At 27.9% G+C, this 16809-nt stretch overlaps 1 protein-coding gene across 1 annotated transcript; it reads right to left on the bottom strand.

Annotated features, from left to right (window-relative positions):
- Window positions 1-8164: 8164 nt before the first annotated feature.
- LOC107165767 (alpha-tocopherol transfer protein-like) lies at window positions 8165-16685 on the bottom strand. Its single transcript, XM_015514157.2, has 6 exons — window positions 16310-16685; window positions 15592-15754; window positions 14620-14869; window positions 12846-12956; window positions 12632-12737; window positions 8165-8368 (listed from the first exon to the last, which is right to left on the bottom strand). Exons 1-6 carry the CDS (start codon window positions 16455-16457, stop codon window positions 8214-8216), a joined length of 933 nt encoding a protein of 310 aa, XP_015369643.1. The 5' UTR covers window positions 16458-16685; the 3' UTR covers window positions 8165-8213.
- Window positions 16686-16809: the final 124 nt, after the last annotated feature.

Raw genomic sequence — 16809 nt, 5'->3', positions numbered from 1 at the left:
ATTATAAATTGTGTTCAGTACACGTCCTAGAGTCTTATACGCTTATACCTAGTACCTACGCTATAATGGCTCAACTTATCGAATCAGAACGTGGAAATATACTTTTATAATATAATATTTTTATTTTCGGGCGGAATTTACATGTACCTTTTTTTACCTGAATTTTTTTCGGGCGGAATCTACACGTACCTTATTTTACCTGTATTTCATTTTGGGCGGAACTTACATGCGCCCATTATTGCATTTAAATTTAACCTACCCTAGTCAGAGGTCCACCCCACCCCCAATGTACAGCAGAGCGATACCCACTTACCCGCTTTTTTTAGTATTGCGTGTATTTAGTTGGTCTACCTTTTTTGCTTGTGCATGACTATAATCAGTAAAATATTTTATTGAAAGAAATCTAGATATCCTAAATACTTAGGAGTGAACATAATAATTACATTTTCATATACCAAGGCTATAAATATTAAACAGATAATCACATTGTATAAATTATTTATATATACCTAAAAAAATAACATACTTATTATAGTATTACAAAATACGAGTTAAACATCTTCAGAAGTTCAGACTGCTTGTTAACTCATTAATTTGGTTCTTATACCGTTTATTATGTTTACACAATATACATATTAATTAAACACCTATTTATGTGAATATTCTCCATATTATATAAAATAGGTATGTACCTAAGCAAAAAGTATAAGCTGTATAATACTGGCATACCTATACTTTTCTTATTATTATTATTATATGGTACCTAGGTATCTAATTATATTTTAGTAAATATTATTTTATATTATATTAAAGCAATTCGATGGTTTTCATTAAAGTTGTTTAACAACGAGACAATGAAGACATAATTAATAATAATAATAATATATCACGAACGGCGTTAATAAGGTTATAATAATAATTTAAAAAAAAAAACGTTTTAGTAGGTACATAATTACAAACCAATTACCGGTTTTCAAACAAATTATCGTACACTGACCTTCCTAAGGTCCCCTAGCTGTACCGTGAAAATATAGGTACGAAAATTTCGCAATATTTTAGCGAAGTCGGTAAATTGCGTCATAGTTATATACTACGTAAATTGTGGCCCATGTACTTTTAAAATACACTTAAATTGCGACCCGGGTATATTTGAAATGTACGTAAATTTCGGCCTGGGATATTCCGATTTCCGGTCGGTTGTACAATTTAAAGATAAGTATTAATCATTGAATGATCGATTTAGATAATAATAATATATTAATAGCAGTCAGTGTGCATTTGATCGGAGACCTTATCTAATAACAAATTTTTACTGACACATTATTACTAATTAATAATAATATATTTTTTTATTAAAAACAGCAAAACCAATATTTTTAATCATACCAATATTGATACAATTATATTGACAGACCTAAGTCTGAAAAATGAGAAGGAAAATATTGATTTTAATATCATTGATAAAAAATATTTGGGTACTTAGGTAATAAAAATTATAGCCACGCCGCAATTTACGCATGTGCAAAATATGCCTGGGCCACAATTTACATAAAAAATTAAAAATGGGCCACAATTTACAGTGACCCTATTTTAGTGTGTTTCGATTAGAATAAAAACAATCGTTGATATCAAAATCATGTAACACCACTTACCAGGTGACGTCTACATTCTAATTAGAGCTTGGTTCGCGAAGGTAGATTCAGATTTTGTTTGAACACTGAACGAATAGTTTCAAGTTACAACTATTAAAACCGTTTACTTGTCTGCTTGTATTTATTAACTTTTTTATAAAATAGTTTATACAATTATAACTTTTGGATTTTTTTACAAATCACAGAGAAATATCAAAAATATTTTGTACCATTTTTCAGATTCTTTCATTTTTTTTAACCACAAAAAGTAACCAATATACTATTATTTTGCATAGTAACTTTTCAGAAGAAAATATATTCATATCGGATCAAAAATAATACAAACACACCTAAGTATATATTTATATTTATTATATATATATATTTATTTTTTTATTTTTTATTTTTATTATCCCGCGGCAACTCAGGCCATTGGGAAGGGGGTAGTACTGTAGGCTCTTATGGATCTGTAGGTTGGTTTTACACGTGGGTGAGAGTTTTTGGCAGAATTTCTATTGGGGCACCCGTAGATTTCTGCCATGCCCCGGAGTGGAGGATGGCGGCACTTGTTCTTCGGACACTTGCCCGGAGATAAATGCCGCCCGATGGTCGAGGATCGAACCCGCGGTCCGGCTGAGCCACAGCCGACGCGGTAGACCACTCGGCCACCTCGTCCCCCTATTATATTATTATGCTATCACAGATTATTATATTATATTTACATTAACTTGATAAATCGTATGATATGCACGGTGTTGCATGGGAGAGATTTACCTTTACAAAATGACAGTATTATAATATATACACAATATATATAGTATATACCTATATAGATTTAAATTTATGTAACTCAAATTCAATGTCACAATAAGGTTAACTAATTAGACGTACATAACGTAATAGCTTTGGTGTTACTTGAAAATTCCTAAGAAAAATGATTTATTATTTTCAATAATATTATTTTAAGCGTAATAAGGATATACAATTTAAACGATTACAATTCTCGAAGTTATGTCACTGGTCACTGTACACTTCCTTCTCACTAGATACATGTCTTACAACATGCCTTTTATAACTTATAACTTTTACCAGTTGCATTACCTGTATACAGTCATACAGATTATAACTAAAATTTATAAATAATAGTTATTTGTCTATAAGCGTATATTCGTAATTTATTTATTTTTAATTATATCTGTAATAATTATAATAGTTATACGTTAATTCAAATAAGAAAAAAAATATGATTAGAATATTACGTTATTACGTAAAATTGTATTATTGTCTTGATGTAACATTTATTTTACCTCATTTTAAACTAAATACATTATAACTATTCAGTATCCACTTGAAATAAATATAACTAAAACAAAAAATACAGATATTATTAAATTTTACATTTGTCAATCACCTTTTCAATTTTAACATGGTAAATGATAATAAAACATATTTTTGAAATAATTGTAAAACAAGGTATAAACAGGACGGGTTATAAAAAATATGGGACATAAGTATTATATTTCGGCTATTAATTGTTAGGAAACTAAGAAACTAAGGAACGAATGGAATACCAAGACATAATTATGATACTAAAATATACTTTGTTCCTAATCATTCGGTAATAATGAAAAGTTTACATTAATTAATGATATAATAATTCTGTTAGTAGGCCTTATTTGTTTTTAATTAAATTTGGTGTACAAGGTGACGTGATATATCTACGCCTACAACAGCTTCGACGTTATGAGATTACTGTGGATATTAATAATATATTTAAATAAATAAAATTTATAAACGTTACTTGTGTGGTTGTATCTTTGTCCACCAGATCACGGAATTAGTACCTACAATCGGAGGCAGTACAGCTTTTCGTAATAAACTGGTTTTATAATTTACAATAACTGATATTATATTATTCAAATAAGTGACTTAATTTCCATATATATATATATATATATATACATCGACATTGGCATTAACACAACAGACTTTACTAGGTATACCGATGAGGGATTTCTTCGTTCTTAGAAAAAACAAATACTTATAGGTAATAAGTGGTAAATTACTTAATTGTGATTTGTGAGTAGAAGTTGTTTGATGAGTTTTACCATTCGCAAACAACTATAATAATATATTATAAATATCATCAGATGCATATTGCATAAACTAATAATGATAGAATCATGTTTCTTCTCTGCCTCTAATTTTCAGTGAAAAATCGTTCTGTTTTTATTTTTGTAAATGGTGAATTTATGAAATTGTGCACACATTTTTTCGTATCACTTGTATTATTAGTGGCACTCGTCAAGACATTAAATGTCTTATCCTCGAACACTCTAAGTTAATGACTCTATAAAAAATTAATCTTGATCACCACTGTTAATTTAAGATGAATTACAATGGCATAGTATATTTATCGTATTATGTCCGTTCCTGTAGTGACTGATTTTAATATTCCAGAGCTGTTCAGTCGTAAGAACATAATTATGACCATAATATGATATTTATTCGATGCAGTGTCGGAGATAGATCACCCAATGATATTTTTACTTTCCAAATGCAATATATATATATATATAATTTAAATCAAACATAAAATATTTTGGTAAACTATGATCAAGAACATAATATTTAGCAATTATAAAGCTATACATAAGCTAAAATGTAAGATCAGATTTTATTTTTCCAACGTTTATATATAGTAGTTTTATATTTTTAATGAACGATTAAAATTGATAGTTAGTAACGGTTCGGGCCAGGTAAATACTATAAATCAACTTCAAAATGCACATAAAAGTTTAATGGCCTAGGAGAGTGACTTAAGTAGTTTTTTGTTTACAGTATTTAAGTCATGAAGAAATCAGAAATGCGTTTTTAGTTTTTTTTTTTTTTTTAGTGTTAATATGCTATTATATAACAAGATACATAAAAATGTTCTATCAAAAAATTCAATGACAAAATATTAATCATAAACAAAACTGAAATCGGTTATCAATTTCTATCTTTTATAGTAAACGGATATTTTAATGATCGAAGTTTTAAGTAATATATCATCAATATCACAATAATTTTTATTGGATAATTTATTAATAATTTGTTATTTGTCACCATAATTTCCCCAATTATATATCAGTAGATATGTATTTATTTAATATTATAATATAGCAAAATGAATAACTGACACTCCTCTGCTGTATGCCATTATGAATAAAATAATAAAACGATTGTCTACAACATAACATTAAGGACATCATTAAATATACTACTTTATAGCCTAACTATGGTTTTTCATAAAAAAATTTAAAAAAAAAAATGTATATATATATATATATATATATATACGGCAAATATTACGTGGCTTTCTTGATCTATGTGTTTAATGTATTCCCTTTTTTTTATATTAAAAACAAATGGATTGATCGTTAAAATGTTTAAAGATTGGACGAAACACGGAAATAAACGAAAAACTAGAAATGCAGTAGGTAGTTACTGCATAGTATAGATAATGTTAAATATAATATCATTATGAATTCAGAACGAGTTGTATAATAAGTAGGTACCCATTTGAAAAAAAAAAAAAAATGTTTTGAGATTCTCATCTTATTTCCCTATGTATAAATACCAGACAACAAGGTGTAATAATTAATTTATAAACATGTTTTTGAGTACTCAAGTTCAATTCGTATTTAAATATAGTCGTATTACCTACCTACAGCAATAAAAATTTAAAGCATAAACTGTAATTTATTAATCCACTTAATTTGCCTTTTTTGTCAAGTTATTTATCTAATCCATCTAAAATTTGTTATGAACTAAAAACTAATATCAGTTTAATTTAAAAAAGTTTTGTATTTTAATTTTATCTTTTAAATTGAACTAATCAGTTAAAAATTATTTAGAACTGTCTTGCAAACAATAACAAAAACTCAAAATAATTATGAAAAACAAATACTTATATTCGTATAGCTATTATACACACAAATACATAAACACATTTACACGTTCATATCAGTTTGTATGTTATGATATTAGTTGCCAGTTACCAAAAATATATTTTCAAAGGCGATGATCGGCCATTGAATTTTTAGAAGAAAATTCATCACAGAGTTTACATTACTATAATTATAATTAAAAATAATATTATTTTAAACATTTTTCAATCGAATTTGAATAAATTAAAATTGAAATGCAATATATTTCAACTGTTTTTTAATTAATCAGATACACAAATCCTTATACAATTATTGTGTCTCTTGATCAGTTATCAAATATTATTCTATAACATTAATCATCTCGAATTTTGATCTATAATGCATGTTGCACTTAAATGGGTGGATCACAGTCGTTAGTAGTACTAAATATTTATTATTAAAAATAAAAATGTATTTGAAATATAATATATTATTAAATAATTCAAGTGATCATCATATTAATACACATTCAGGTTTATTTGATTAAAATATTGAATATCTAGAATGTTCAAAATATATAATTCTTCTTATTTTTTATTTTATTTTGTGTTTGTAGTTATATTACATGTATGAACTGTAATTAAATAATTTATTTTGATATCAATACATTACAGTATTTTACAACTTACAAGATAATGATGAATAACCCTTTGTTCTAAGCCAATCGATTTATATATGATATTGACAAATTGTTTGTCAATACATTATAATATTTGATTTAAGTACCTACGGATGTTGTATCTACAATATGCAATGTATAATGCACATATAATTTTATTATCTCATCATAATACAGACGAATGAACGAACAATTTTAAATAATAAAGGTATTAAATAGTTAAGAAAATGATAATGATATTTTTATAACAAAAATAAAATTCATAAAAATACAAAAATATTTCTTCAACCTCTAACTGTATTCAACATTTTAAAATCGGAAATCTGTTTTTTATTTAAAGATATGCCTATGAAATAATTGTTTAAAAATTACACAATAATAACAAACCATATAGGTAACAAGATAAGAATGAATAACTCTAAGGAAATTAATTATTATAAATATCACTCATCGAGAGGTGTGATTTATCCAATCTTCGAATATCAACTTAATAATTATTATGACATCACAAGAGTACATAAATACATTGAATCCCATCTAATGATTTTGGGGCTATCTGTGATTATTTTTAGATAATAATTGATATCGTGTTTTATTAATGGATTACTCGTAATATTTATTCTTGTCTACATTACTATATCAATAAAAATAAAATATTATTATGCATTTGGAAAAAATAATACAATTTTGGAAAATACATCAAGTTAAAAACGTTTTTAAGCATTTTGACAATGACAGTTTTTGTTTTTTTTATAAGGGAATTGAAAACTATTAATTTTTAATCAAGTGAATCAATTTTAATTTAACTATATAAGTATAATAACTGTTTTCAATTAAAAATTAAAGATACTGGAAAATTATGCTTGAAAAAAATTTGCGTCTCATGAAAATAATTTAACTTGTAGTAACTTGTGTGTGGGAATGGGTAACAACTAACCATCAACCTTCACACAAATAATAATTAAAATTAATTTTTTGAGTATTTGAGTAACCACTTCTTATATATCATTAAAATAAGTAATCTTAAAAAATATTAATTCATTAGTTTTAAGAATATTTTTAATTATTTAAAGTAGATACACTCATAATAATTTACATATTTTTAAATTACGATTTAATTATATCCATTGGTTGTTATGCAGTACTATAACAGTAAAAAGTTATAAAATGTATCAAATTAAGTTTCAATATCATATGCAATACAATTATATGAAATATAAATTACAAAATATAACGTTTGATAAAAAAATATTTTATAAAAATAATGTGCCATCCTCTAGTTAAAAATAAAATAAAATAGTATCCGAGTCTCTAAACATATATATATATATATATATTTTAATATTATAGAAGATCTTAACCTCTAGCCAGAATATTCAAACATTAATGTAGTTATTTGGACGAAAACAAATAATACAAGTATACAAAGTACGAGTATTTGGAGTTTGACCGAAAAATATGATGTACACGGAGATTTCTAACAAATATAAGTTTTCAAAGTAATTTTAATAAATGTATTCTCAAACGCACGTGTAGTTGTTGGGTTGTTTAAAAATGTTTTTTTCTGTTATTTATTTAAAATTATGTAATATATTTAATAGGGTCTTGGGTTGGTGCTTACGTGTTGAGCCATTTGTATTCATATAAAATAAACTCGCGAGAATCGTACAGCCAAAAGCTATAAATACTTATAACTGTATCATGGATGGGTGTATAATAAAAATGAACTCAAAAGAAGTTAAGAAAGGTACAAACTACACATTTTTTTATATCACATAGGTACTATTGTATATTTCTATTAAAAAATAATGAAATATCAACTTATACTACTAAGCATACTTTACATAAAAACGCATGCTATTAATATCACCGAAAAAACTAAATACTGTACAAAACCTATCAAGTCTATGTCGGATAAACTTATGAAACGAAAAATTAATCAATTCACAAGTAAAAAAAAAAATATATTTCTAAAAATTAATCACAAAAATATTAGTCGACTTCAAGTTTTCTAAACGAGCCTTCAACTCCAGCCAGCATGTTCACCTTAACGCAAGGTTTCTTTGACCTTTTGTTCTCATCACAATTGACCGAATTTTGAGACAGGTACCAATCCTTGTGTTTCATCAATTCTTCTTGCCAATCAACTGCAATAATATAAGATAAATAAATAAATAAAATAAAGTTATAGATAGTTGGATTTTGACATGAAAATATATTATATAAGATGTTAAATATCCCTCAATAAAAAATAAATATAATGTTTTTATAGTAAAACACATTGGAATGTTTTGGAATATTAACACGACATTTTTCCTATGCCCGGTTGGTGTTTTGTTTTATTTTATTTGTTTGTTTGATGAATCAGTCAATATTTTTCTCATTTACATTATTATAATGATATATTATCACGATCATACGTTTGAGAAACATATATATTTTTACATTACTGCGAAATACATTTTTATGATCCACGTATTATGTTATTATTTTCTTGATGCCGTTTGGACGTCATATTATCTAAAATATAAATAAACCGCGAATCGCAATAATGTCATGCGCACGAATCGGCGATGTTAAAAAACGGCACGTTTCATAACAATACCGACGTGGTTAGAAAACTCGATCGAGCTATGACATGCGTATTTATATATAATATATGTATATATATACATATAAAATAATAATTGCATGTGTGTATAACAATATGTCTGTATGTATTATAGCTGTATTGTACCTATATGTATACAAATGATATTGTTGTTGGGTTACATCGGAACGAGTAAAATAATATTATCATTTCGGTGAATGCAATACAATATTATTGTTTTAATAAACAGGTAGGTACCTATCCAAATTCTGAAGCTTACAAACTGCAACACGCGTTATTTTATAAAAGTGACCGTAAAAAGTTAACACACGCTGGCAGCAAAACAAATAATAATAATAACAATAATGTATAGGAAGTCTATGAAGCGTATAATATAATACTATTATGACGTCACACGTGGACATAAAAATCGTAAATACAATATAATCCGCCATATAGGTCCTACCTACTCGGACTGACTACTCATGTAATAATTATGGAATATGGTGGGTCTAAGTTCAAAGAAAATGTATACACTTTTCTGAAAACCAACACTGAATTATATAAATAATAATAATACGAGTATACCTTATGTAGGGATTGTATCGTTTTTGGGTCACTATCGGTAACAGTCCGACCGCATGAAATACTATATTACTATCACACCTATTTGAATGACTGAATTATTTTCACGGATAAATGATAACACCGTTAGAAGTTAGCAATAATAAGACATGCATGCATTGGTCTAGCGCGCACAGTTCGGTCGACCTCATATTATTATTATTATCGATTTAGCCTCGTCGTAGATAATATACAATTATTATAGAGTAATTAGCATGCATATCGCAGGACGATAGGACGATGTATTGGTTATGGGGGGGGGGGGGGTTCTTTTTGAGTAGAACGCAGAAAAAATATGTGGACACGAGTAGTGTATAATATTCTTTAAATTCACCAGTAGGTGCATAATATTATCATCATTATCATCGTTCCGTGTCGTGAAATTCACAAATGGACCTTGATCGTGCAAGCAACCAATATGTAATCGATATCATCGATATAAAAATTATATAATTTCGTATACTTTTAGACTTTATTCTATAAAAGTTATTCATACCATTTTGCTGTTATTTTTTTGTCCTAGTACATTTCGATAGTTGGTAATTATGTGATACCTTCAATAAAAGAGATTTCCTGAATACTCTATCATTATATACACTGCGTATAGCATAATAATTAATCAGTGGCCATTAATTATTATGATACACACGTTGTCAAATTATACATTTGAGGTATGTATTTGGCAATCATGGATTTTTAGTGAACGAAAAACAATAATATAATCAAAATAGATACAGATGACAACTCTTCCGTTCCCACACCACGTATTACCACCGCCCGAAGACACCTTTTAATTGGCGAATAAAAAATATAATTTTTCCGAGGACATAATAAATTAATACTATTATTTTCGTGATTAAGAACAAGGAAACTAATTACAATATTATTATGTTATAATCTAGTTTGGGACGAATACATATTAATATACGGTCGACTAATCGATTCATGATACAGGTTAGGACACTCGGACAATCAGACAGTAAACTAGTTTTATATTATACAAAATAGTACGTTTTAGTAGGTAGTACAACGTAAAATGTATGAAAATTGAAATTTATGAAATGGCTAGTCATTTCAAAATAAATGAAAAATTTCCAACCGGCGTCAGATTGTCGTTTATGTAGATATTAATAGTTCATCACACAATTTATTAACGATATCAAAAAAACAGGTATCTAAACAGGTTGATATAAAAAAAGAAGGGTTTTATTTTTTTTATGACGCGTAGAGAGCAAAATAGTTAACATCAATTGTAGCATTCTTTGTCGTCTACATATAGGTTGGTCTGGTCGATATTAGTCACCATCGTCGCGTTGTCGGTGCATAAAAATCCGGTTTTTTAAGTTAGGTAATAAACTAGTATAATGTTATTATTGTTGTCGTAAAGAATAACAAACTCGATTATTATATTTAAGGAAATAAAAAATCCCCGAGGGCTTAGTATTGAGTACACGATAGCCAGTTCCATTATTTATATCATTATTTGTTAACAAAACAACAAAAATATTGTTAGGTATTAGGTGGTATCTACCGAATTCGTGCCAATAAAACGACAATTAATGTATTCAAGACACACGCGTCAATATATTTTTATTAAATCACCCAGTTGCTAATGTAATTATTTTTTCCTCAATGATGTCTTATAGTATATTATGCAGAAATAACAATTCTTCTGTTCTGCGGAGTCAACCAAATTTTATTATTTTTACTTTAATTGATACATGGAAGTATTCTACAACCTACATTGATATCAGTTTTTAAATATTTTCATATGCAACTTTATCATACTTAATCATTCAGATATTTATATATAAAAAAAAAAAACAATGACAATTTTAAGAAATTTTTAACCATTACTTGAAGTAAAATATAAATTTAGATTAAAATTTGGGAAATTTTTCAACTTTAGTTATTTTTGTTAATATAATCCATCGCACCAATCTGACAAAAGTTTTAGATGTATGAATGGACAAGTATTAAACATTTTTAATGTGTGAACTAAAATATAATCGAATATAATTTACACATGTTTATAGAAATTTGTAAAGTTGGCTCACCATTAATGAAAACGCACGTCAAGCCATCGAAACTCAGACAAAATATACGTCCACATCATTAAAAAATAGAAAATTCACCGTGTTAAATTTATGCAATTTATAAACAAAGGATAAAGTGCCGTGAATACTAAAATTGATGTGCACCGAGTCGATGATCGTCCGTGTGCAAAATATAACGAGACATATAAGGCATAATTCATATTATATAATTTTAGTTTAGTCATTACGGATCGATAAAATCTTAAAACGTTTCATACATTCCACAATAATTACGAAGATGACTACTACTGTAGTATATAACACTAATTATCTCTACTGTCATAAATAATAATTTAGCAAAATAATATTCAAATACATAATATGGTCTGGCCAAACGCTCAATTTTCAATTTTCGTGACTTGACATAAACCTTTAGTTTCGCGATGTAGTTTAATCCTCGTGGTATAAATAAAATGGTAAAATAGTACGAACCAAAATTTTAATATATTTATTTATATTATAGCAACCTAATGACATCAGTGATATTACGTGGTGTATATGCGAACAAGCAATAGTGACGTATTGAGTAGACTTGAACCAAATCTAGACTTATTATCTTCCATATCCCATGTTGTTTATACCTAGGTGGTAGTCTAAAATGCGTAGTTCTTAGTGTTCTTACCATACCTTCTAAACTTATGACGTAAATTGCAACGTGATACGTATCAACCGATAGTAATATTGTATATCAAACCGTTGTTCGTGAGCAAAATATCAAGGATACAACTCAGCAACAATATTATAACGATATCAAATAAATAACATAAATAAATATACTTTTAACGATTATGGGGTGAGGAACGCGTTTTATTTTATTACTATTGGCTTGGAGAAAATCGCTTCAGTAACGTTTATTATAGTCAGGAATATCACAACGTTAAAGGATAACATTATAATATACCTACGTAAATCACGCAAAGTGTAATAATTTATTATATTATTATTGTTATTATAATTATGTACACTTCGAGAGGTCGGAAAACCTATTAGAAAATTAGAAATTATTAGAAAACAAAGACTGTACAGTGTACATATTGTCTATAATATTGTTTTTTTTTTTTATAAATAGTTTATAAATAATTTAACGGGAAAAGACTTACCGATTAATTCTTCGCTAGTTTTCGGGAAAGTACCACCATAGTCCAAAGGCAGGATGTCTGGTGTGAGATGCTTCTTCAGGTCTTCGAGGTTGCTGTGAATTTTAATCTATAGCGAGAAAGACAAGAAAAAAAACGTTACTATCGAAACCGTTTTAATTGTAAATAATATTTTGTTCAGAAGCACGTGGTATGTCAAATGCCGAAAGTAACTCACCCTGTTGGCAATTTTCTTTTTCAAAACACCCAGCACCATGTTGACCATTGTTTGAGCGTAGCTTGGCATGTTGACAATGTGAATTTCTTGAATTCGCAATGGATAGGCTGTCTGAAAACACGATTTCAAACGCATATTAAAACTTTATTACCTACACGTTAAATTACGCGCATCATAATGAACGTCATGTCATGCATTTCGTCATCAGCTGTCTTAAGACGACACGGTATTAACATGACAATAATATTAGGGAGGTTAACTTAACCTAACCTATCAATAGTATAACAAAATATATTCGATTGTTTTTGCCACTTCTAACTGATTACAAAGACTATTACTGGAATTTCGGAAAAAATATCGTTGCTTTATGCACATGTGTACATGTAGTTAAAATGCACAAATTCTTTCAACTCAAATTTTTAAGTCAATTACATTATATGATTTTCGAAAGCTTCAAAATCGTGAACTGTAAAAGTTAAGTGTGCATTTAAAACTTTGATTTATAATTTTGGATAAAATTTAAAAAAGACCCAATGAATTATGTCAGTCCCAACAACACACGTAGGAGTTGGTTTGTTTTTTAACTGGTTTTGTAGTAGTACGTCATCGGACTCACGAGGTAATTACGATATTGTTAATTAGTTGAACAATATAATTAACTATAATATAGGTAACTAATAACCAAAGCAATTGTCTCTTTAATATGATTTATTGTAAAATATGTAAATGTATAATATTATACGTAAGTTCACGGACAGGTTTATTTCTGGTAGAAATTATTTTTATTTTTACTAAAAAAAAAAAACGCAAATTTAACAAATATATCCCGAAGCGTCACAATAATTATAATTTTAGACGGATATATTATTACGTATGGAGATTGTAGCGTTCATATTTAAATAGAATATGTTTTTAAATATAATTATTATTAATATAGAAAACTGGTAAAACGATACGCTTCGGAATAAATCACCAAACGACTTATTTAAAAACGTGCCGCTTTGTATAGGTAGCAATAACATAATTCGGCTCGACACGATAGTATGCAACCTTGACAATGGAATTAAATAATTCCGGAATAGGTTCCGTGACGTAGAAAAACCGATCTAACTAGTTTCTTGATTCGATCCATAAATTTACCATACAGAAATAAGACGCGGAGGCTTGCTGCAGTCATGATATTCCACAGAGTTTATGTTGTCCGCAAATGCCCATACAAAAATTGTATTTCTTCGAAGAATGTGCCTACGTCAATAAATCGAATTTTTATATGAAATAATACTACTGCGATATCACGTTGTGAGTGTGTGTAATAATGTTCTTACAAACATACCATATGATACATTTTAGCAACAGGTTTGTCCGGACTAGTGGGTGTACCTTCTATAGATGTTTAAGGACGGTTTATGTATAAATTATATCTTAACAGATAGTTATAAGTATATTATACGTATGCTGATTCAATACGTAGAAAGTCAAAGTTTTTAACTATAACTTTGTGTACAAACAACGAAGTATGTGTTCTTATAAAATCATGAATTACGATTTGGTTAATCATAATAATAATCATATCCAGAAAAACGAAAAAAAATCAAAACCCATTATTAATTAGATTTCTACGCGTTGTTTAGCAATTATTTTTCCATTTCTTACCACGGTTATTCGCCTATTGTAAACAATATTATTTCTGTAGCCCGTGTGGTGTTTATTCTATTCCATAAAATTAGGTTCCAGTGATCGTGTATAATTTCATAAACAAAACTAGTATACTCACTGTAGCGCAGTAAACGAACTTCTTCATATGCGGTAACATAGTGGTCAGATGAGCCATGGTGATGTCTTTCAAGTCAAAGACGAAAATTTCCTTTTTGTACATATCCAATTTGGACAACCTGATATCGATAGACATAAAGTTGACCTTGACGTAGTCTGCGAATTCAAAATCATCTATTTCTGGGCATCTGATACGACTTAGAGAAACCCTGTAGCCTTCTGGTGTTAATTTTGGTAAAGGAATGAAAAGCCTAAACATTGAAAAGAAAAATTGATTTCAATTTTTATTTAGAACAATCCAAATCTTCTATGGCCATTGGACATAACTTAGCGTTACATAGTATAGATAATATTGAGATAAACAGATGATTAATTATTTTTCTATTTATAGCGTGAATTAAAGCTTTAATGGCATCACGAATGTGTGTTTGCAGCTATAATGATTTTATGTAACCTAAAATTTTACATTTTTACTTACAATAGTTTTACTACCAGTTGTATCAATATAGCTACTTAATGGTATAGGTATATAATTATAATATTATTCTAATAATATATAGTTAAACAATCATATATTATAAATAGTTATTATTATTATAATGTAATACTGTTATATAATTACGCTAAAAATCATTGAAAATTTTTTGACTGTTGGCCATTATTATTACCTACTATCAACAATTTGAAAAGTAATCGTATACATGATATATACTTTAACATCCACAATTATAAAATTAAAAATCATTATAGGTTTAAATAATATATTATCATTCTTTGAAAATCCAACAAGTGCCTAATTATAGTACCTAACTATTTACACTTTTAAATTAATAACCATGACATGTACATAATTAGAAGTATGTGTATAAAATAAACTAATCATCTAAGAAAATTATAGGTATTAAGTACCATTGTAAATAATGTCCAGTAATAATGTATGTATATTATAATAATATAAAAAGTATGTACTAACGATGTTTTCATTGAACGCAAAAGTGGTGGTGAAGTAGGATCCCTGTCACCAAAGAATTCTGGAACCATTGACTTTAATGTGTAATATTGATCTAAAGACTCTTTGGTTCTTTCCATACTGTTTTTACAAAGAATTAAAAACATACGAATTCTTCGTTCATCACCTGAAAATAAATAACAAACGCGTTTCTACGTATATACAACTCGTTAAATGTAATGATTAGTGATAAATACATTACTTTTTAGAATTAAATATATTTTGTCGAGAAAATCACCTATTTATAAGTGTTAAATGTACACTTCAAATGAATTATGTGAAATAATTATAGTAATAACTTCAAACATCTATTTTACGAGTTTGTGTTTACTTTTTTGTACAAAAATTAGTTATGAAAAGTTCTAAGCTATTCCGTCAATTAAAAGATATTAAAACTTTGAAAATATTAGTATAATATTGTTTAAACAACTGCAAAATAAAAATCATTATATAATTTTAACGAGATAAATATATATATATATAAATAGGAAATTGAGGTTTTTTTGTATTATTATTAAATAATGTTATTACTTATTTAAATTAAGAAAGAAAATTCTAAAACATTGGAATATTAAGACGATTTATTTTTTACGACTTTTAAATTTTATAGAGTCTTATCATATGAGCATAATCTTAATATAATTTATTAGGTTAGGTATAACAATATAATAATATAATTTACCATCAGGGTTGGGAAGGTGGGGCTGTTTACGCATCCATTCTGCAATGGTCTTCACGTCCGCGTCGAGCTTTTCTTCTGTCATGCCCAAGTCTTGGTAAATCTCCTTCAACTTTTCGGGCGTGGGTAACAGTAAGGTTTTCGTGGCCATTTTTGCTGGCGTTTGGTGAATTTTGACCGGAGTTGAATATGACTACACTTATACTACCCTCGGTACGGTTTAGAGCGAGTTCTGCGTGTCAGTGACGAGATAGATATAAATTCTGTGATTTATGATATTAATTATAATTGACGTCGGTCAGTGTACAACTCTTCGATGGTCACCGTCGTCGCAGTTGTCACCGTCGCCGTATCGATAACGACTTGCACTTGGCCAGTATCCGACGAGGTTCATATATATAACAAAACGGGTACAACAAGAGGCCCTCGTCCCCCACCTAATCTCGGTCGTCGCGGAAAACCCACTGCGTATATCTACCCCACCACCCGTATTATAGGTGGAG

The sequence above is a fragment of the Diuraphis noxia genome, unplaced genomic scaffold (assembly GCF_037042655.1).
Source record: "Diuraphis noxia isolate RWA-SAM2 unplaced genomic scaffold, SU_Dnox_SAM2 contig0004, whole genome shotgun sequence".
Classification (NCBI taxonomy): domain Eukaryota; kingdom Metazoa; phylum Arthropoda; class Insecta; order Hemiptera; family Aphididae; genus Diuraphis; species Diuraphis noxia.
This window is presented reverse-complemented; position numbering and strand designations above follow the sequence as displayed.